This window comes from Notechis scutatus, chromosome 2 (genome assembly GCF_049901735.1).
Source record: "Notechis scutatus isolate UNSWTSFEM ecotype Mainland chromosome 2, rNotScu1.2, whole genome shotgun sequence".
NCBI lineage: Eukaryota > Metazoa > Chordata > Lepidosauria > Squamata > Elapidae > Notechis > Notechis scutatus.
The window spans coordinates 126349107-126369618 of record NC_142010.1 but is presented as its reverse complement, the minus strand read 5'-3'; the positions used below and the strand labels follow the sequence as shown (position 1 = coordinate 126369618).

Genomic DNA, 20512 nt, shown 5'->3' with positions numbered 1-20512 from the left:
TGCTTTTATGCACTTAAGTAACTGAAAACATGAAGAGTTGATTACTCTTAACTATTACTACCTACTAGATTCTTCCCATTTTTGAACATCTGAAGTTCTGTAGTGCTAGGTTTCTTATTCAAGCATTATGCTTGATTCATTGAATATTCTACAGTGCATTTAAGAAAATAAGTTTATTTTCCTCCTATTTAAAAAAAATCATTTTCTGATACTTCCCCCTCCCCCCTTTTTGGGGTGGTGGTAGAGAAAAGAACAATCTTAATTTTGTTTGCAACAAAATTCTTGGTCCTGGTCATACGTTTTGCCATACATCAACAATAGAACTCAAGATGTGTCTTACATTTCTACCATAAGATCAGCTAATCAGTAGTTACTAATCCTAGAAAAAAGCAATGCAAACTTTAACTTAACAAATGGAAAGAAATCATTTTAGTCCCATGCTATAAATTTGGTTAAGTGTTGCAGTGCACAAAATCACACATGATGACTGACCAGTTATTTACACAAATGTATTGGTAAGTGGCTACTTAAAACTTCTAATAACTGCCAATGTTTAAGGAAGTAGCCTATTTCTTTGACAGCTTGTATTGTTCCTGCTGGTCTTTATTTTTCACAATTCCAACCAAAGGGCTTCACAGCACAGTTGAATTCAATGCACCATAGAGCTGTTCAATTTGGTTTTAATGCAGGTCAGATGAAGACCTGTTGGGAATCTGTTTCTAACTTTTAAAGTGCCTTTATGAGTCTTGAATAGAATGTAATTTAATTACTGACTTGTTTCTATACAGGAAATTGGGAAGCTTCCAACATGAATTCTGTTTTGGGTTATCAGCCAACCTTACTGTGTCTGTCTTGAATATCAGTGTTATGATCACTAGGTTTAGTAATAATATTTTCAAGCTCTTTTTGACTGCCCTGTACTAGAAATGTAGATTTCAATAAAGCACTTCATTGTAATTGGGCTTCAACCCAATGAGCTATGTTATTTATTTGCTCCTTTCCATCTCTGGTTGTACAAGGCGGATGCTATATCTTAATATTGAGCTTTTTTAGATGGCCTAAAATCAATGGGGCCACTAGGCTTTAGTTATATTTCTGTCATTTCACAAGCTAATATTTCTTCCCTCCGATTCATTTTTGCAATAACCCTGTGATATAACTGATCAAATTATTGACTGGATTCACATTGTAGTTTGGATTTCAGAGTCTTCTGTTGACTCTGCCACTTTAAGCCATAATATACCAATAGCACATTAATCCATTTTCCCAGTAAGCTTCATGAGTAGCTATTTAAACTCAGATGGAGTCTAGCCCAGTATTTGATACTGCATATATACAATATCTGAATTCTGATTCCAGGTTGAACCATGACTTGTGATATGATTTGAAAGACCTAATTTATTTGTTTGAACTATAACAAAACAAACCATGCTTTCCTACTCAAACCCAGCCCATGGGTTATCATTTGTTTTAATGTAATGTGTGAACTTCTCCCCAAAATCGAGCTAATTCAATATAATATAACCACTTGCAAAAGTAAGGAACAACCACTCAGTTCAAGTACTTGTAGGATTGCAAAGGTGCTTAGTGAATAAGCTCCCAACTATTGTATTTACGGTATTTAGAAGTTCTGTGGATAAGGAACTTACTGAAGCTGAGAAATTTTGCAAAATAAAACTGGGGATATGTGTGTGTGGTTCTGAGTCTATACCTTGGTGATATCTCTAGTGGGCAAGTCACCATGGTCAGGGGCAAGTTTCTAATTACCCATGGAATTAAGCAGGCTATTGGATCCCTCAGTCGGCCCAACCAATTGTGTTGGGGAGAAACTCTTACATCAAAGAAAAAGAAGGGTACAAATACCAAAATCATATTAATATGCATTCAGAATAGCAAGATCAGTTAATAGCAGCCACCTGCATTGAAGTTGCCTACAAGCTTCCCTCTAGCTCAGGGCTAGATTGCATTGAGGCTCTTGGTTTGGCTAAAGCGAGTAGTATGGCCCTATTCAGGCTTGGATCCTGAAGCACAGTATTGTATCAGATATCCAACATAGTGCAAGCAACATTCATTCCTACAGCACTCTACTTTGCTTGTCTGTACTTTGCTTGTCAACCTACTAGGTCTGGGGGAGAACTGAGTTTAGTCAGTGTGGATGATGAGATGATAGATCTGCCATATTACTGTCTTCCTTAGGGTTCTGTTTACTTGAATGCAAGCTCCATTAGCCAATATCATTGCTGAGGTATTGTGTTGATTTTTCACACATTAAAACCCTGTATCTCTTAAATGAAGTGGCTTTCTCATGGTGTTTTTTTTTTTTTAAATAAGCTAGTAACAGCAATGGTCTTCTTAGTCATGGCCTTTTCATTCTCTGAATTATTATGCAAAACATCAGAAGGCAAGACAAGAAACAATGGATGGAAATTAATCAAGGAGAAAAACAACCTAAAACTAAGCAGAAAATTCCCAACAGTGAGAACAATTAACCTGTGGAACGGCTTGCCTTCAGAAGTTGTGGGTGCTCCATCACTGAACAGTCACTTATCTGGAATGATGTAGGGTCTCCTGCTTCAGCAGAGGGTTGGACTAGAAGACCTCCAAGGTACCTTCCAATTATGTTATTAGTCACTCTATAGGATGCTATTGTGAATGTGTAGTTTAGCTTTAGTATTTAGTACGTGAAGATTTTTTTTTAAATATAATATTTATCAGGGCTTAAAAGTTTTGATAACTCCTGATCTTCTCTTGTCAACAATGTGTGCAATTCTCCTGTTTAAAATAACAGCTTTATCTGTTCTTGGGACTTAAGAAAGCTGAGTATCTAAAACAGTAGTTTGGTAATATTGAATTAGTAGGTTTTAGGTCCGAGGATTTTATGGGGTCTGCTAATCCAAGAGTCATTATTTAGTAAATAATTCTAACTCTTTAATTAAATACAATAATTTGTAAAATGTAAGGGTTGCAAATTAGAAAAAATTACGGTTTGTTATTGTGCAGGGCATTAATGATTTCTACGATTAAGTAGGTATTTAAATTGAAGTATTTCAGGAAGTACTTTCTGTACACAAGTAGGGGCAGATTGTGCTGGATACATAGCAATTCATTACTGGAAGAAAAGTTCATTCTGTTGTATTTGTTCACTTTTAATCATAAGCTGTTTTACCGGGAATGAATTGTGCTTGGCTATTAGGTCTTGGTATTTAGACAAGAATTCGAGTAAAAGTAACTTTAAATTCAAAATGGCGGAAAACGATACAGACCTAACCGGAAAATGCAGAAAAAAACTCCAAGTGCCTTTATAAGTCACGAACTACATTTCCCATCTTGCAACGCGTCGGGTACGTACTTACATCGCCCCGCCCTCTCACAAGCAAACTATAAATAGCAAGCGACGCTCTGTCTAGGCCTTTCTGCTGTTTGCTGACGGCGCCATTTTGTTTGTGAGGCGCTTGATGGTAGTTGGCGCGGTCTTGTTCATCCGTTGCCATCCATCCGTAGCCTTGCCGTCTATTTCTAAGGAGTGACCGCAGGGGCCTCGCCCCACTATGAGAGCTAAGGTAAGTTGTGTCTCGACCCCGAAAATGTAGGTCGGATTTGAGTTTGTGTACTTCACACACTCCTTTCGATGGGTGACCAAGAAGTAAGCAAGGGCCTTCACGCTAGGTGATGGAGGGACGGTTTGAAACAAAAACTGAGAATAACTGATGGAATGGCTGTGGCGGAATAAAGCTTGTTTTGAGCCTCTGTACTAAACTCAGGGTTGAGGCCTCGATTACTTTAAACTAAAGATTTAAAAAAGGGGGGGAGGGAGCGTGTCGTATGTAGCATGGGGGAATGACAGTAAAACAATGGAGGTTTTTTTTTGAAGCCGTCTAAATACTTTAGCATGGGAACTCGTCTGAAAAAGCTTTCATTTAAATGGAGAGGTTCGGTTTTTCGTTTCCATACACTTGATCACTAACTTCTGAATGGCTATTATATATAAGTAACTCTTGCTCTGCAATAAATAGCATGCAGTGCTCAAGAGGTTTTGTAGATAATGTACCTAAATGTATAGATGTATTGGGTAATACTCTATACACACCATGTTGATTTAAATACAGAATTCTTCATTTTCATGTTGAACTTGTGCAGCTTTTTGCTCATTTCTACAATTATCGATTGATTTACAACTTGGTGAAATTTTGCAAAATATAATTTTAAACGTGTAACTGGAATGTTTTTTTAATTTTGTATAATTGGTGCAATCAAAATTCTAATGTGATTTTTTTTTCCTTCCACCATTTTTAGTGGCGAAAGAAGCGAATGCGCAGGTATGTGAGCATATGTTTTTACTTGTTTGCTTGCTCTAAAAGACTATTTAGATGTTAACTTTTAATCTAATGAGACATATTTTATTCATGGCTTGTTTAAAATTAAATGGTAATTTGTCAAAGCTCATGGTTGAACTTAGAAACTAGGTGACTTGAACTATGAACTTATCTTTGTTCAAATTCATATTCCTCTGTACCTGGGATTGCAACTGACTATCTTGAAGCAAAAGGATTCTTACTATTCTGCATCCAAATGTAAAAACTCATTATTGATAGCAGGGAGATAACTAGAATTGCAAGGTCTATTCTTGGATTGGTAACAGTAAGCAATGGTTAAGAGTGTAGGGACTGCTAAAAGCAACATTCAAGAAACAAGGGTTACTTCAAAACAGGTGTCTGTAGTGCCTGTTGTATCCAGTTTCTTATTACTGTGTTTCTGTTTTAAATGAATAACCTATTCAATATGTCTGCACAGGTTAAAAGCTTAAGACTCAACATTTTAAGGGCCAGCAAATAGACATCTTTGTTTCATAAACTCAGGAGTTTTAAGACTTGATAGCCTAAAGAAGCAGAATGTGCCCAATGTTCATGCAATGTTTATTAATGTATCTTAGGTGGAAGACTTTAAGGGGTTAGGATTAGTTGTTTGGTTTTTTAATGCTTTAAATATTTCATAGAAGTATACGTTTCTTGGATGGGTAAAAATAAAAATTGCCATGAAACATTTTTATATCTTGTATTTACTGATATTTATTTATATAAATATCAATAAAAATATGACATTGGCTGATGTGGATTGGACCATCTGAGAATTTTCATTTCAGTAATCCTACCAAGAAAACTGCACCAGTAATCAATCTGTATATGTTCTGGAAATGTATAATGGACTTGCTTTTTTTCTATGTTGTGGAAGCGTATTGTCAGAAAAAATAGTTATTAAACTAAATATTCCAATTATGGTTATTGGAATTTCTGTTTGATGTCTCCTGAAATGATCAATCTTAATCTGCTCATCAGAAATTGATCTGGAGATACAAGTTCTACATCTCAATTTCTTCATCTATATGCTATCTCCAATTTTTGCAATTTTTAATAGAAATGCCCTGAGTCTTAAACTTTTAAAATATTACTTTAGGGTTTCAGTTAATGTTATTTTTTCTAGGCTGAAGCGCAAAAGGAGAAAGATGAGGCAGAGGTCCAAGTAGACATCATTCACAGTGCTACTGAAGCTGCAAAACAGCAATGGAAAGGTGGAGCCTTGGGAAGCCGACTTGCAGATAATGCTTTCTCTTTGCTGCTGCTAGAAGACCTATCTTCAGGAGATTCCATTTTCAAGCCTGGGAGCAGTGATCCTTTGAAGATGGCATCCCTGAGCTTTACTATTCTGGACTGATCTTGTCCTTGGTGGCTTGATGTAGCAACTGTATCAAATAAAAACCCCTTCTGGGGGGAATTCTACATGTTTTTTTCTTTCCAATGTTGATTTTTCAGTAAAATATTTTGAAAATATGGTGACACAAATGTGTCTAGATGATTTTAAGTTTCACTTTGGAAAAATTTATGGTTTTCTCATTTCATGATGTATTCCTCAGTTTGGTAAGCCATGCTACATAATGCAGCTGATGTTTCAAGTTCTGATAATTGTATAATAGAGTAAGATAAACAGTCTTGTGGTATTCAGATTTTTAAAAGAAGCTTTTGAAGGAAAGGCATTCTGCTTAGAATCTAACTAGCACCATTTCTTCATAAAGTGTCAACTTTCAGCTATATAAGTTCCTAGGGTGATTTATTTTGGTTTGTGTGGGTGGGTGTTTTTATGCTGTACTAAAGTAGAGGAAGAAGACTTCTCTTATATTCTGGAACCTATGAAATCTACCCCATATTTTTTTCTAAGATCAAATGAGTTTGTGATTCATTGCAGAACAGATAGGTTGTATTTATTTACTGTTCAAAAGTGGTATGATTAGAAAATTGAGTGTCATTGCTTGTTTCGTGGCCTGATTAATCTTAATGGGTTATAGTATTTATAAAATTTATTGGCTGCCCATCTTACAAGATAACTGGCTTACAGTCATAAAAGATATACCTACACATACAGTGTATTCAAAACAATTATAGTAAACAGTTCTGGTAAATAGATTCCTGATATCTCTCGAAGTAATATCCACTATAAGAGTGATTGTGGCTAGAAAACAAAGACTGCATAAGTGACCTGAAGTCAAATGCAGAATTGACCTAAGTCTACTTGGACGTTACACTAAGATTTCCTTAGAAGTTTGCTCTATAGCACAATTATGCATATCAATAATTTCAAAGCCTATGTCACTTGAGAAAGAATGTATGGGTATAATACGGTTTAGAAAGCTTAGTGATTTCCAAAATGCATCTAAATTGTTTATTGCAAACTTCCACTTTAGAAGGTAAGAAAAATCCATAGAAAATTGTGTCAGTTTTGAGTCTTATCAATGCATGCCTGCAATATAGTACATTTCACACATTATTCAGACTGAAGATGATGTGGGGTTTGGAAAGAGCATGATTGTCAAGTTTCTTGTAAATTTACTAATGCTCAGAAATGTAACAAATTTTCCCTGAAGGATCATCACATGGAAAACTGACTTCCTTTCCAAAAATAACTGATACTTTTTGAGTTTGGTAAAAATTGGTTCATAAATAAAAACCAACCCCCGACGGGTGTACTTGCTTGTGGGGGTGATCTCCCAAGTTAGAGTTAGGTGCCTTTTATAGACAACGACGGCTGGCCCCCCGATATAATTTTTAAAAAGCTCAGGAATAGTGGGCGGGTCATCTTTTCCCCAATTTATGAAAGTCGCGTGTCCACCCCACAACTCCACGTGCTCGTCCTTCCGCGGTCATGATCACCTCGCAATAACGACGCTGTCTGCCCTCGTTGGATTTGGTCGCTGACAAAAAGCGAGTAGCAAGAATTGCTTTCTCTTAAAAAGACCGTAACCGAAGCGCCAGCAGCAGGGAACAGGATCCGCCGCAGGAGCCTTACGCTTATAGGGGTTTCCCGCCACGAAAAAGTCCGGAGTCGGTAACGAGGCCGACGAAGCTGATTTTCCCGGCGCCCTTGGTTAGCGACTCCAGTCGAATTTACCTCAAGAGGGCGGAAGCGGAGGAAGAGAAACTCGTGGTCGCTATAGCAACCTTGACAGCCGGGAACTTCGGTCGATGTCCCGGCTGGAGAACGAAGCATAGAGTACTTCCGGCGGCAGCGGCAAGAAGGGAAGACTGACCGGAAGGGGTTGCGCTTTGTTTGGAGCAGAAGAGGTCGGAGTGAGGGTGAGTGGGTGGAGGTGGAACGGGGGGGGAAATCGGCTCACTTGTGGGGATCCAGCGCCCCCCATTTCCCCCTGGAAACGAAAAGCGCGTCCTCTGAGAGCCTAGGGAGCCCGTCCTGTCGAGCTCCTTCCCGGGGCCTCTGACAGAGACCCCAGCTTCCCTTCTTGTGGTCCCAGCCAGGGTCCTTTGACCCTGCCCCAAAGCAAACTGAGCTCTGCCTCGGTCTTTCCCTCTCGGGGAATTTGTGTTTAATTTTTCAAGATTTTCCTTCTTGAAGCTTGAGTATTGTATTCAAAATCTGACACAAGGCTTGGATAATTAGCAAGAAAGCTCAACCATAAACTGCGGAGTCAAAACCCCGTATCGCTGCGTTTCTGCCCCAAGCAAGATGCACCTTCAGCACTGAAAGCAAAAAGCTTTGCTTTTAAGGCTTTGTTTTTAAGAAATATGCAAGACTTCGGTGTATGTCCTGTCATCAGCATTTGACTCATTTCATAAATATAAATTCGATGGGGTTGTATACCTCGGCTTTGTGCTTCTTGTCCTCTCAAAGTGTGTATGGGACACTGTTGTGTTCATTAAAGTATATATGCTATCAAACTATAAAAGCAGTATTCTGATATTATGACAAGTGTACAACGGCGGCATGATAAAGTAGGTTGGTTCTTTTAGGTGTTATATTTAGATGTTAAGGAATTTCTCAAAAGTTTCCTAAAAATTCTAGATAAAAATATAATCGATAGGCTTGCTCAGTGATGCTTTCCTTTCCTCTGTATAAACCATAGAAGGAAAACTGAGCACATCCTATTTTCAGTTTATGTGAGATTGGTTAAGAACAAGCACAATACAACAAGCCATATACTAAGCACATTAAGAAAGTTAAAGTATTCTATTCTCTGCAATACTTGAAAACTCAGTTGCAGATTTTCAGGTACAATATTCTCTGTTAAGTTGGAAGCTGAGAAGCCCCTGGAATAATTTGAAACTTTGAGACTAGGATTGTCTCAAGCCCAGTGTTGGGCTAAGTGTTGATCTTTCTCTCACACTTAGTTACATAGGCACAAGCACAACATTAAGTGTGAATAGAAGGATTTTCATGTCTTGTGTTTTTTTGCCTTTCTTCCCTTTAGGTCTTGGGGCCATAAATCATTCTGGAATGTCTTTGAAAAATTTATATCACAAAGGTAAAATTCCAATTAGAAATAAGTGGCTAAATATCTCTGTTGCTAATGAAATATTAAATGTTTTTAGTTTAATGGAAGGGTCATTCATTCAATTTACAATCATGTCATGGTTGCAATTTGATTTCTGGAATGAGGTTGGGAAATTTCTCACACAGTTTTTTCTAAACAGTTTGAAACTGGGAAAAGTATTACAATTTTAAAAATGCTCCTCTATATGTAGGGTTTTGTATCTAGTTTCACTATTTGAAATTGTGCCATTGAGCTGATACTTCTTGCCCCTTCCTACAGCTCCATATAAACAATGGTATTGTGACCTTAATGATGAATAATAGAACAAGCACTCAAATTCTTTTCACTTTTTATGGGATTGATTTAGTACAACTTTGATGTCAGATAATGGTTGGAGGGAATAGGTCTTTAGATCTGAATATATGCAATCAAAGTAATTCTCAGAATCTTTATGTTATTGTAATTATATCATTTATATGAAGTTATATCATTTACAAATGATGCTATGCCAATGACACAAATTGATGTCATTTGCAAATGTTAATGCAAATGGTGGAATAAGCTCAATTACATAACTATGTGAATGATGTAAAGTCAATTATTTTGACTGCTTCAGAAAGGCCATGGTTTGGAGGTGACCATTATTTGGAGGTGAACAAAATTTCAGTTGGTTTCATCCAGAGTTGGCTGAATGGGGCTGATCCAACTGAGTGTAAAATTTAAGTGTATTGATGGTTACCAATTCTGAACTGGCATGTTCATGACATTTGGAACAGGGTAGAGATGGAAAGGAGAGCCAGATGAGGTCTGTGGTTCACCTCTGGAATCAATGTGGAATCTCTGGCAGTATTCTAGCCTAGTCCTTAACCTGTGGAGCCTCATGTCAGGCTCAACCTCCAATGCCCCCTCCTTGCAGGAATTTTTTCTTGCAGTCTTTTCTAAATGTGAGTGGAGTGCTTAGCCTGCTTTCGGATGAAATACCATTCAGCTTATGCTACTTCATATCTTTGCTTTCTGGGAATTATGAGTGGCAGCAGCAGCTGTCAAGAGCTGCAATGCTTGAATGCTCCTCACAAGTCCCTAGAAGTCTGTGCTTAAAGTTGTCCAGTGGGAGTGCATTCACTTGTCAGCTCCCAGGGAAGTGCTCCTTTAAGTGCTTATAATGCTTGAAGCTGCTTCAACTTTAACTTGAGTAACATCTGTAGGGATGAATGGTGTCTACTCAGCAGGAGAAAGGCCTGTTCCCCCTCTATGCTTGATTTTATTCTTATATTGCTGTTGGTTAAACCTAGCCACTTTAGTTGAGTCACTCCGGAAAATTACGGAATAGCTATATTATTCCAGTGTAAAGATGGTATACCATAGACTTACTGCAGTTGAATTGTGATTAGTAGGGTATTTGACTTGGTGGATATTATAAGTTGATACCAGGTTGCCTTTTGTGAGGCAAAATTCGGTTAGTGTGAGGGTAGTGTGCATGCAGCTGAAGCTGGTTCATGTGCAGTTGCTGCTGGCATTTTAGATGCTAATTGTCATATGTGCAAAATAGAGAAAAGGAAGGTTCCATTGAAGGAAAGCTTAAAAAAGGAGAGGGTTATTTTGGAAAAGCTAGAGCAAAATACAGGAATCAGCAGATGTGCTTCGGATATGCACTTGTCCTCCAGCTTCTACTTTTTTCTTAAATATTCTCAAATCTATGTCCTATCTATTTTCTATATAGAAAATGGATAGGAATGATATTTAATTTCTATATTATATCTATTTCTATATCTGGGACTTGTTAAAAATAGAAGTTGTAAGTACACTTAATAATTTACTTTTGTATTTCATAAATAAACATATCAAAGTTTCTATTTAAAAATTTTCATTGCCTATTTCTGTTGAGTTGGAACCAATTACCCTATTTCCCCCCGAAATACTACTTCGAATAGTGTACATTTGAATAATGTGACCATTTTGTAGGTTTCACAATCAGCACTACTATAATCAAAGCCAACCTATGTAACAAGTTAAAAAGTGAGAATTATAAAAATAACAAAAAGAAGATATGTAATAGTAAAATAAAATTCTATATCCATCCCCTTCCCTTTGGCAGAATAGGAGAAAAATATTAAAATAGTGGTATTTAGGTCCTGTAATCTAATTAAATGTTGTAAAAAAAAGTTACCGGTCAGCGCAGTTACCAATAGGTAAAAAACTATATTTACACTTCTCACTAATCCATAACGCAATTTGATTTTAGCTTAGCATGTTGCATTAACCTAACCATAGTTTTTTATAAACTGTAGGGTACAAATATTACAACCAACCAGTCAATGGTTTATGTGATATTTTAAAAAGGTGGGTTAATGCAATGTATGGGGATGGGGAGAAAACTTGCCTTTAGGAGTGCCCTGCAGGTAGCCTAGGCTAGAATACCCCGATAGCCGATAGAAGCTCCCTGAAGGCAGAGTCCCCAGCCGCTTCAGGGCGTGTCGTGGCTACCCGTGTCCCCTCGCCTTTAGGGCAGTCTCTTTCGGGCGATGGAAGCTTCCCATGTGCAGTCACCAGCCACTTTGATCGGCCGGTAGAAGCGGCCTCGGGGCGAGCGCACACACACACACACTCCCTTCACCGTGAGGCCGCTTCTATCAGCAGACAAAAGCTCTCTTGAAGGCAGAGTCCCCAGCCGCTTCAGGGCGGCGTGGCTGCCCATGTCCCCTCACCTTTAGGCAGTCTCTTTCGGGCAATGGAAACTCCCCAAATGCACTCACCAGCCACTTGATCGGCCGGTAGAAGCAGCCTCGGGCGGCGCACACACACACACACTCCCCTCCCCACGAGGCCGCTTCTATCGGCAGACGAAAGCTCCCTTGAAGGCAGAGGGGACATGGGCAGCCACGCCTCGCCCCGAAGCGGCTGGGGACTCTGCCTTCAAGGGAGCTTTTGTCTGCCGATAGAAGAGGCCTCGCGGTGAAGGGAGTGTGTGTGTGTGCGTGCTTGCCCTGAGGCCACTTCTACCGGCCAATCAAAGTGGCTGGTGACTGCACTTGGGAAGCTTCCATCACCTGAAAGAGACTGCCCTAAAGGCGAGGGGACACAGGTAGCCACGCCTCGCCCTGAAGCAGGTGGGGACTCTGCCTTCAAGGGAGCTTTCGTCTGCCGATAGAAGCGGCCTCGCGGCGAGGGGAGTGTGTGTGTGTGTGTGTGTGTGTGCTCGCCCCGAGGCCGTTTCTACCGGCCGATCGAAGTGGCTGGTGACTGCATTTGGGGAGCTTCCATCGCCCGAAAGAGACTGCTTAAAGGCGAGGAGACACGGGCAGCCACGCCATGCCCTGAAGCGGCTGGGGACTCTGCCTTCAAGGGAGCTTTCGTCTGCTGATAGAAGCGGCCTCGCGGTGAAGGGAGTGTGTGTGTGTGTGCGCTCGCCCCGAGGCCGCTTCTACCAGCCGATTGAAGTGGCTGGGGACTCTGCCTTCGGGGAGCTTTCGTCGGCCGATAGAAGCGGCCTCGTGGCGAGGTACGTGCGTATGGGCTGCTCTAGATGGGGGAGGAAATTAAGTCACCCCCGAAAAGACGGCCTACCCGTTTCTTCAGGGGTCAAAAAAAAAATAAGGCCCGGCCTTATTTTGTGAGAAACACGGTAGAAATAAATAAATAAATAATAATATGAGATTCTGTTCATGGCCTCTTTTCCCTTTCATCCCTAACTTGGTCTCCTGCACAGTTGCTTGATTGAAAGACGCAGCCGTGACAAGAAGATGCCTGACCGTGACAACACCTATAACGGTAGTGGTAGCGATGAGGCAAGCGCCAACACCGACGACATCTGCCGAGACTTCCTGCGCAACGTCTGCAAGCGGGGCAAACGTTGCCGTTTCCGCCACCCTGACATCAACGAGGTGACCAACTTGGGGGTCAGCAAGAACGAGTTCATCTTCTGCCACGACTTTCAGAACAAGGAGTGCGTCCGCATCAATTGCCGCTTCATCCACGGCACCAAAGAGGACGAAGACTGCTACAAAAAGACCGGGGAGCTTCCCCCGCGCCTCCGCCAGAAAGTGGCAGCTGGCCTTGGCCTGTCCCCAGCTGACCTCCCCAACAGCAAGGAAGAGGTTCCCATCTGCCGAGATTTTCTCAAGGGGGATTGCCAGCGTGGGGCCAAGTGCAAATTCCAGCACCTGCAGCGGGATTATGAATATGATGCCCGGGGCCTGACTACCAGGGAACAGGGGATCACCACCCCTGTGCGTCGCTATGACCCCTATGACCCAATGTATGACTCTGACCGATGCTATGATGACCATGACCCTGTGCTCAAAAGACGGCGCGTGGATGGGCTCCACTTTGAAACGTATGAATACAACTTCACTAGTCCGCGCACGGTGGAATATCGTCTCCTGGAAGAAGAAAACATCATGCTCCGCAAACGAGTGGAGGACCTCAAAAAGCAAGTCAACAACCTCCTGGCCACCAATGAGGTCCTTTTGGAACAGAACGCCCAATTCCGCAACCAAGCCAAAGTGATGACCCTCAGCTCCACGGCTACGGCCACCGAACAGACTCTGGCCCCGACCGTGGGCACTGTGACCAACTATAACCACAGCATTGCCCAAACTCACACAACTCTGAGCAGCCAAGCCCTGCAACCACGTCCCGTCTCCCAGCAGGATTTGGTAGCCCCTGCTGGAGCGCAGGCAGCCCCCCCGAGCAACGCGGCCCCTCCTATGAACCCTGAAATCACCCCGCTGTCAGCAGCTTTGGCTCAGACCATTGCCCAAGGGATGGCTCCCCCTGTATCCATGGCCCCCGTAGCTGTCTCGGTAGCGCCAGTGGCTGTGTCGATGGCTCAGCCTCTGGGGGCCATTACCATGAGCCATGCCACTACTCCCATGGTGACCTACCCCATAGCCTCCCAGAGTATGAGAATAACGGCCATGCCTCACTAGCCCACATTCGGCAGAAGTGCCATCGTTCAGTCTACACCGTGCTGTTCCTCAGTCGAGGGTGGGCACAAATCCTGTTGACAGTCAAGGCAAAGAGAATGATATTGATCCCAGAGATGGATCTTGAAGCCTCTGGAAAGCTCATGGGGAAGGACTATAACCTGGGTTGACATTTTGTCTGAAACAGGCATAGGGGCTGTCTTTTCACAGTGAAAACAGAGCCCAGGCATAACAGAAAAACAAGCAACAAAAGCATTTGGAAAATACAGAGCCTCAGACATTTTTTTCTCTGTATCCTATTTCTGTTTTGTTGTTCGTCTGTTCCCTTTGTAAGTCCTCCAGTTATGCTTTTGAATATAAGAACTGAGCAAACTTTCCAGACTGTGGATTACAGTGTCTATTGTGTGGCTGAGCAGAGGGAAAATAGCAGTTCCTTCCCTGGTACTGTACTTGTTCATGGAGTGGAGGGCAGTTTTCCTTAGCTCAGTCTGACGAAAGGCAGAGACTTAATAAAATAGCAGCTCAGCAGACTGAGTCAGCCTGAATTCTTGCACTCTTTTTCTTGGTGTAGAAAGGCAGGAATCCAGGCACCTGGAAAATAACTAATTTAAATTGTAATGGTTGAATAGACAATGAACTGGAAAGAGTTGCAGCAAACAGAACATCCCTTCCTTTGGGGTAGATTAGCTCTTAGTTCTGGAAAGAACAGGTTCAAAGCACAGAGACAGCACTGATAGCTTGATAGTTTGTGTAGTGGAGGCAATTGCATGTGTTTGCATATGTGTGTGAATCCACATACCTTATGGATACACAACACCCACAGAGATGGCATCTCTTTAGAAGAATGTTGAGGGTTTCAAAGAGTCCAGGGTTTAGTGACAGGATCTCTTGCTGCTGAACAGCTAGCTCACCACCTTTCTTCTACTTCCCTATTGCTTTCTGGCTGTATTTTGTGCCTGAATTCTTCTCACATCCAAGGACTTTGTGGTAGAACCCTACTTCACTTTTTGCTTTGTTTTTCAAGGCACCACATTTTTTATAGATACCTTCCCTCAGTGTGAGTTTTTGGCTGTCTTTTCTGGGAGGGTTTTTTTTGTTTTTGTTTTTAATGTGAACTTCAGCTCCTCCTTGAGTCTGAAGTAACTATTAAAATGATTTGAGGGAAATGAGAAAAATGTTTGATGACCCAGCTGTTTCTACAGTTAACAGTGTAAATGTTTACAGCTATTAAAACAAATGTACAGTCCTCAACTATATTCATCCCTGTAATGATTTTCTAAATTAAAAAAAAATCCTCTTCTGTCTTCTCCCAGCGCTTTCTGGGATTTCTACACACGTAGTAAAGAATCCAGTTTCAGATCTTGAAGCTCTTTCTGCTTTGGAGCAGAATACATCTGCTTCCTAAAATATTGATAATGATTGCAAGGAAGGGTGAGACACTAAGTGAAGTAAGGGAGAAAGGAGACTTCAAGAAAAACCCAAGAGGCTTATTATAAGTGTCATTCTCCTCAATAAGCACTGAGGTGGATCACCAGAGGACCCTAGGACTCTACAATGGTCATAAATATGAGTCAGTTGCTAAGCATCTGAATTCTGATCACATGACCCTCCAGATGCTGTGTGAAAAAGTCATGTCACTTTTTCAGTGCTGTTGTAACTTCGATCACAAAATGAACTGTTGTAAGTCGAGGATTACCTGTATACATCCAGATCTGTCTTTACATCACATGTGCATCGCCACAAATCTTTTTATGGGGTTCAAACCTTCTCCTGGGAATGTACCAGTCCATGTACCTTTAGACAATTGCATAGGGTGCATTAAGTCCTGTACCCAGTTTTGCGCTCCTTCAGACTTCTCCATGCCAAAAATCTTTCGCAAAGGAGCGCAAAATCTCCTCCAAATTCTTTTGTACATTTGCAGAAGGTTCTGGCATGGAGAAGTGAAGAATTTGGGGGTGGGGTGCGGTTTTACGCTTCAGACTCAACAAAGCTGCCCGACACTTCAAAAGTGGATCAGGTGTCCTGCACAGGCAGACTTGGTGAGTCAGCGAAGCTGAGCATGATGTGCTTGTCCCACTCAGCCGCTGCTTGACTCACGTCTCCATCTCTGGAGCACTGGGATTGGACGGGAGAAGGGAACTGCATGCAAATAAAGGGTTCATTAGGTCCTGGCCCCGCAAATAAAGGACAACATACAACTGTTTCAAAAATCTACTTTTATTCTTGATTTGTGTGAAGCTCTTATTCAGAAGAAATATAAAAGTCCTGTACAAATAGAACTACAAAAATATGATTTCAATTTAAGTTAGGTTAAGACTCATTATTTTCAAGCTTTGAAATCCTGTAAAGTTTCTCTTTGGATGTCTTACCATAATATTCACTTTGCATCCTAAAACTAGGTATGTGTGTGTGTGGGGAAACTCCCTGTAATATAAAGCCCTAAATAAACAGGACAAAAGACAAAGCAGAAACCAAATCCCCATATTAATGCCCGATCACACAATTAGCCATTAATTACTAATTTTAAGACTCACAACAAGCACAGGAATGTAGATTAAAAACATTTAAAAAAACATTTTTATCCAGATTGAATGAAAATGAATAAGTCAATGGAAAAGATACTTTCTATGGTTTTCCTTCTTCATGTTTATTTATTCTTTTGAAATCAATTACTACTCTGAAGAGGGCTTTGTTTTTATTAGAAAAAGAGCAATTTGGCATGTTTCACCTGTACCATTTTCAATGCAGTACTAACGTGATAAAAATTAAATAAATATAAATACACAAAATAAATATTTTGCAAAAAGAACATTACAAATAGGTCAACTTTGGAGCACGCTCTTGGGGATTCTTATTTGTTCTCCACATATAAAAAACTACACATCCTAGTTTTAAAGATACTGGGAAGGAAAACCACCTCCTTCAGCGCGAGAAGCAAGTCCATCCATTTAGCTTCCCACAAGAGCCTGTGTGTAAAGAAAACTGGGCTTGAATGACCTAACACGACCCCCAGTAACCAGGTGCCTGGTTTCCCTATACTTTTTCAAGGGTAATTTATACCCCAATCTTTTTTTTCTCCCTACGAAGTGTTCATTTGGGCGAACATCTTACAGTGCAATCTTATACTTGTTTATTCAGAAACAAGCCCCGCTGAATTCAGTAGTACTCCTGGGAAGAGTAGAGCGTTACAGGCTTAATCCGACCAATGAAATAAAGCACTTCTGTCAATTCTTGCATTTCAATTACACAGCTAACTACTCACATTCTTGAAAAGAAACCTGAAATAGCATTGGAATAATTTGCTCCAGCTATGTAGAGTTTAACGTTACGATTCCATATTTGCAAGCTCTAGGAGCTTTGTACAGAGAAGTTGTACATGTTGGTTATTTCAAGGACAAGTTGAGATCTGCGCAAACATATTTGGAGACCAAGACAGGGACGGTGGCAAGGGAGGGGAGGGGGCACATGTTTGTATTGGAGTAGGCATGTTTGATCTACCCCTCATGCCCTTCCCAAATTATTTCCTATCTGCTTCAAGTACATAAGCTGGCAGTGGTGCAGAGCTTGCTACGGTTAAGAGGATTCTCTTCCTGAGATCCAAAAGGTGCTTGGCAATGTTACAGTTTTCAATCCCTTGAAGAAGAAAAAAACCTTCTATGCAGTAAAAAGGCCTGAATGCCTTTTATTAGAAGACCCTACAGGACAGGGGTCTCTTTGAAACCACAAACTGAGATGAGGAATACCCCACCTCATTTTTCCCCCTCTTGGGAACTCCTTTGGACTGCTCCTGCTTTAAAAACCCGGGTCCTGGTACTATCCCGTTTCCCTTCGATTCGAATTCAACTTGGAATCTCCTTCCTGAGTCAGAGCCGGTGGAGTACAAGGCACGTTTGAGACATCTGGGCCTCAAAAAGAGTTTGCTTTGGTTTTGGTTCACTCTTTTGCAGTCTGTCAAGTCACCCTGCTAAGGCAGGCCGAATGCCCTCGGGCCTGTAATGCGCAAGACCACTCCGACCGTCAAACAGCATCTCCCAGAAACCCCTGCCTGGCTGCGTTCTGCATGTAATAAGGCTGGAACAGTCTTTCCAGACAGCAGATGTGCATCGCATTGTAAGTGTGCAGCAGAAGATGAGGAAAACGCGACGTAAAGTAGGCCACAAAATCATCTGGGACAGATCCCAGGGTCTCCTGTACCTCCGGAGGCAGTTCTCGATAGTGATGTTTCTGTAAGTGGAAGAGGAAGAAAGGGGCAAGGGTAGGCATGTGCTCGCTTAACAGTGATAAGAAATAACATATTTTTAAAATGTCATTTGTAAGAATCTGTCTGCATTATTATACCAAGCATTTTCACCAGATCAGAGTATCCAAGATAAGAGAAACCTTTGCTACGGTGAGTTTTTCTTAAGACAAGCAGCTCTGTTTGACCCTTTATTGGAAAAACAAGACTTTTTTTTTTTTTTTGCCATTTTTATGGTCTAAATTAGATGTTTGCAACTGCTATTTTACCCTGCTAAGAAAAAGATCAATGTTTTCTCCATTGTCACAAATAGAAACAGGGGGGAAAACTGATCAGGAAATAATACAGGTAGTTCTTGACTTACGACCTTAACTGAACTCAGAATTAGTCCTAAGTCATGGCGGTGATTAGGTGTGTCACCATGCAACCAGGCCCGATTCTACGATCTTTCTTGCAGTGTTTGCTAAGCAAATGCTATGAAGCAATGTGGAGATCATTAAGCAAGTTTGTTTTCTCCAATGGGCGTTTTTTGCTGGAAACTGGAAGTCCAAACTGCCCAAACATGCCAAAAATCATGGTTATGTGACTGCAGGATGCTGCAAATGGTTGCAAATGCAAGCCGGTTCCCAAGTGCCCCAAAATGCAATCAGTGTGCGTATGTGTGTGAGATGTGTGTGTGTAGCTGTTGGAACTTTGAAAAGAGTAGAAAGTAGCTCTGGAGAGTCCGTTGCAACTTTGGTCACTAAGCAACCAGTCGTTAAGCGAGCACTACTTGTACTTTAATCCTCTTCTCCTAGAGCTGTTGCTGACGGTCACTTCAGGGAATTGCCATTTTTATTGACATTCAATGTTGGAAGGTTTTTTTAATCCAGTGGTCCCCAACTTTTCTGGCTATGCAGACTGGCGAGGGGAGAGAATCAGGAACAGTTCTGATCGTGCGCTTTCTAAAATTCGTGTTTGAAAGTGGGGCTAAATAAATAAGCTGGAGAAGATTGATTAAAACCAGGGCCCCCAAACCCCAGGCCAGTCCTCGGCCACGTCCTGTTGGGAACCAGACCATGGAAGCAGTGGGTGAGCCTCCATGCAGATCCATTTGCAAAGTGGTAGGTATGCCCTGGTCACACAAACGGAGCTTTGTGCTCGCCTGCTGCTTCCCCGGTCTGGTTCTCAAGAGGCCATGGCCCAGGACTGGACTGCAGCCTGGGGGTTGGGACCCCCCCAGTTTTAATGAATCAATCTTCTTTATTTAGCCCTGCTCTATTCAAACACAAATTTTAGAAAGCCGATAATCAGAACTGTTCCTGGATTTAACTGCAAAGTAACTGCAAAATTGCAATTGATGTGAATATGAGAGGCAGCTATCACAATGAATGAGCATCCCCCTGTATTTAGAAGCCAGAAACGCATCTGAGAAGGAATCAGCAATCCCAAAACACACATACCTTGTTCCTCATTGCCCTCAAGAGATCTCTTACTGAGCCCCCTTTATAGGACCGGAACTTTCGAAGATCTGCCAAGAAACATCCAAATGAAGACTTTTAGAACCAACTAGAGCTATTTTTGCACTCGAGATGAGTTGAAACAATACAGGAGAGTTCTCTCCGAAAGTAAGGAAAATAAAGCTGAACCTGTCTGAAGCGGGACGGTTATGTGCTCTCTCCAGTCCATCTTCACCACAGCTCTTCCTCCTCTCTCCAGCTCCTTCACTATTGGACCATCTAGAGATTCTTTTTCTATCCGGTCACTCACGTCCTGCAATTAATATCAGACATTTAGAGCCCATCAAGTTTGGCTTCCAGCTTCCATGGACTCCTGTCTCAAAAGCTGCTCCAATGGGCAAAAGACAAAGATGCTGCGGTTGCTTTCGCTACATCCTTGGGGGTCCCCCTCCCCCGATATGATCTATGCTTTGATAAAGCTCATGGTCATAAGCTCAAGAGGAGAGAGAGCAGAAACTGAAAGAGGGACCTGCCCTCCAGCAGGGCCTCAAAAGCTGTGGCTAAACCAATGAGTGCTTTAGTGCAAGTGTGGCCCTGAAATCAGGTCAGGCAAGGGAAGGATCCTGGTTCGTGGCCCTTGGTACTTCATTGCTAAGAGAGTTAGCAAAGGTTCAACCTGCACTATAAAGCCTATAATATGATAACACAATTACAGGATAACATAACATACATAGCATAGCAAACATAACAACATAATTTTAAATATTTCTTAAATTGATTCATAAACGTTTTACAGGTAAAGCTGTATTCTTCACCATAAGAGTAAATTAGATTTCCAAGCAGTCTGAAGTGCTTTCACAAAAAAATAGGAATTCTACCAACCACATATGCAAAAAGTGTTAACTGGTACAAACTGCTAATTTTGCATAGTTCATTCCACTGGCATTATTATTCTGCATAACTTATTTAGACAGTTAGTTAAGGCATCATTCATACATCCTAAGCAACAGAAGGTACAAAGTACTACAGATAATCCTCACTTACCAACCATCCTTTTAGTGACCATTTAAAGTAGTGATTGTTCTCAATGGAAAAG

The 20512-nt window shown here is 41.3% G+C and overlaps 2 protein-coding genes across 3 annotated transcripts in view; one reads left to right on the top strand and one right to left on the bottom strand.

Annotated features, from left to right (window-relative positions):
- Positions 1–3401: 3401 nt before the first annotated feature.
- ZC3H10 (zinc finger CCCH-type containing 10) lies at positions 3402–15941 on the top strand. Of its 2 annotated transcripts, XM_087956113.1 has the most exons (5): positions 3402–3560; positions 4294–4316; positions 5479–7622; positions 8753–8806; positions 12522–15941. In XM_087956113.1, the coding sequence occupies exon 5, from the start codon at positions 12556–12558 to the stop codon at positions 13741–13743; it is 1188 nt and encodes a 395-aa protein (XP_087812239.1). In that variant the 5' UTR covers positions 3402–3560; positions 4294–4316; positions 5479–7622; positions 8753–8806; positions 12522–12555; the 3' UTR covers positions 13744–15941. The 2 variants fall into 2 exon arrangements, with proteins under 2 accessions (XP_087812239.1, XP_026534530.1); XM_026678745.2 differs by lacking the exons at positions 3402–3560; positions 4294–4316 and having other exon boundaries at positions 7604–8174.
- ERN1 (endoplasmic reticulum to nucleus signaling 1) overlaps positions 15942–20512 on the bottom strand; it is a 72219-nt gene continuing 67648 nt past the window's right edge. Inside the window, exons 20-22 of the mRNA XM_026678743.2 lie at positions 19606–19729; positions 19420–19487; positions 15942–17964 (exon numbers count right to left, since the gene is read on the bottom strand). Of these exons, the coding sequence (XP_026534528.1) occupies positions 17758–17964; positions 19420–19487; positions 19606–19729 (399 nt within the window). The 3' untranslated portion in view covers positions 15942–17757. The remainder of the gene's footprint in view (positions 17965–19419; positions 19488–19605; positions 19730–20512) is intronic.

Excerpts from the sequence above, each read along its gene's own strand:
- ZC3H10 (XM_087956113.1), top strand. The coding sequence starts at position 12,556 with ATGCCTGACCGTGACAACACCTATAACGGTAGTGGTAGCGATGAGGCA.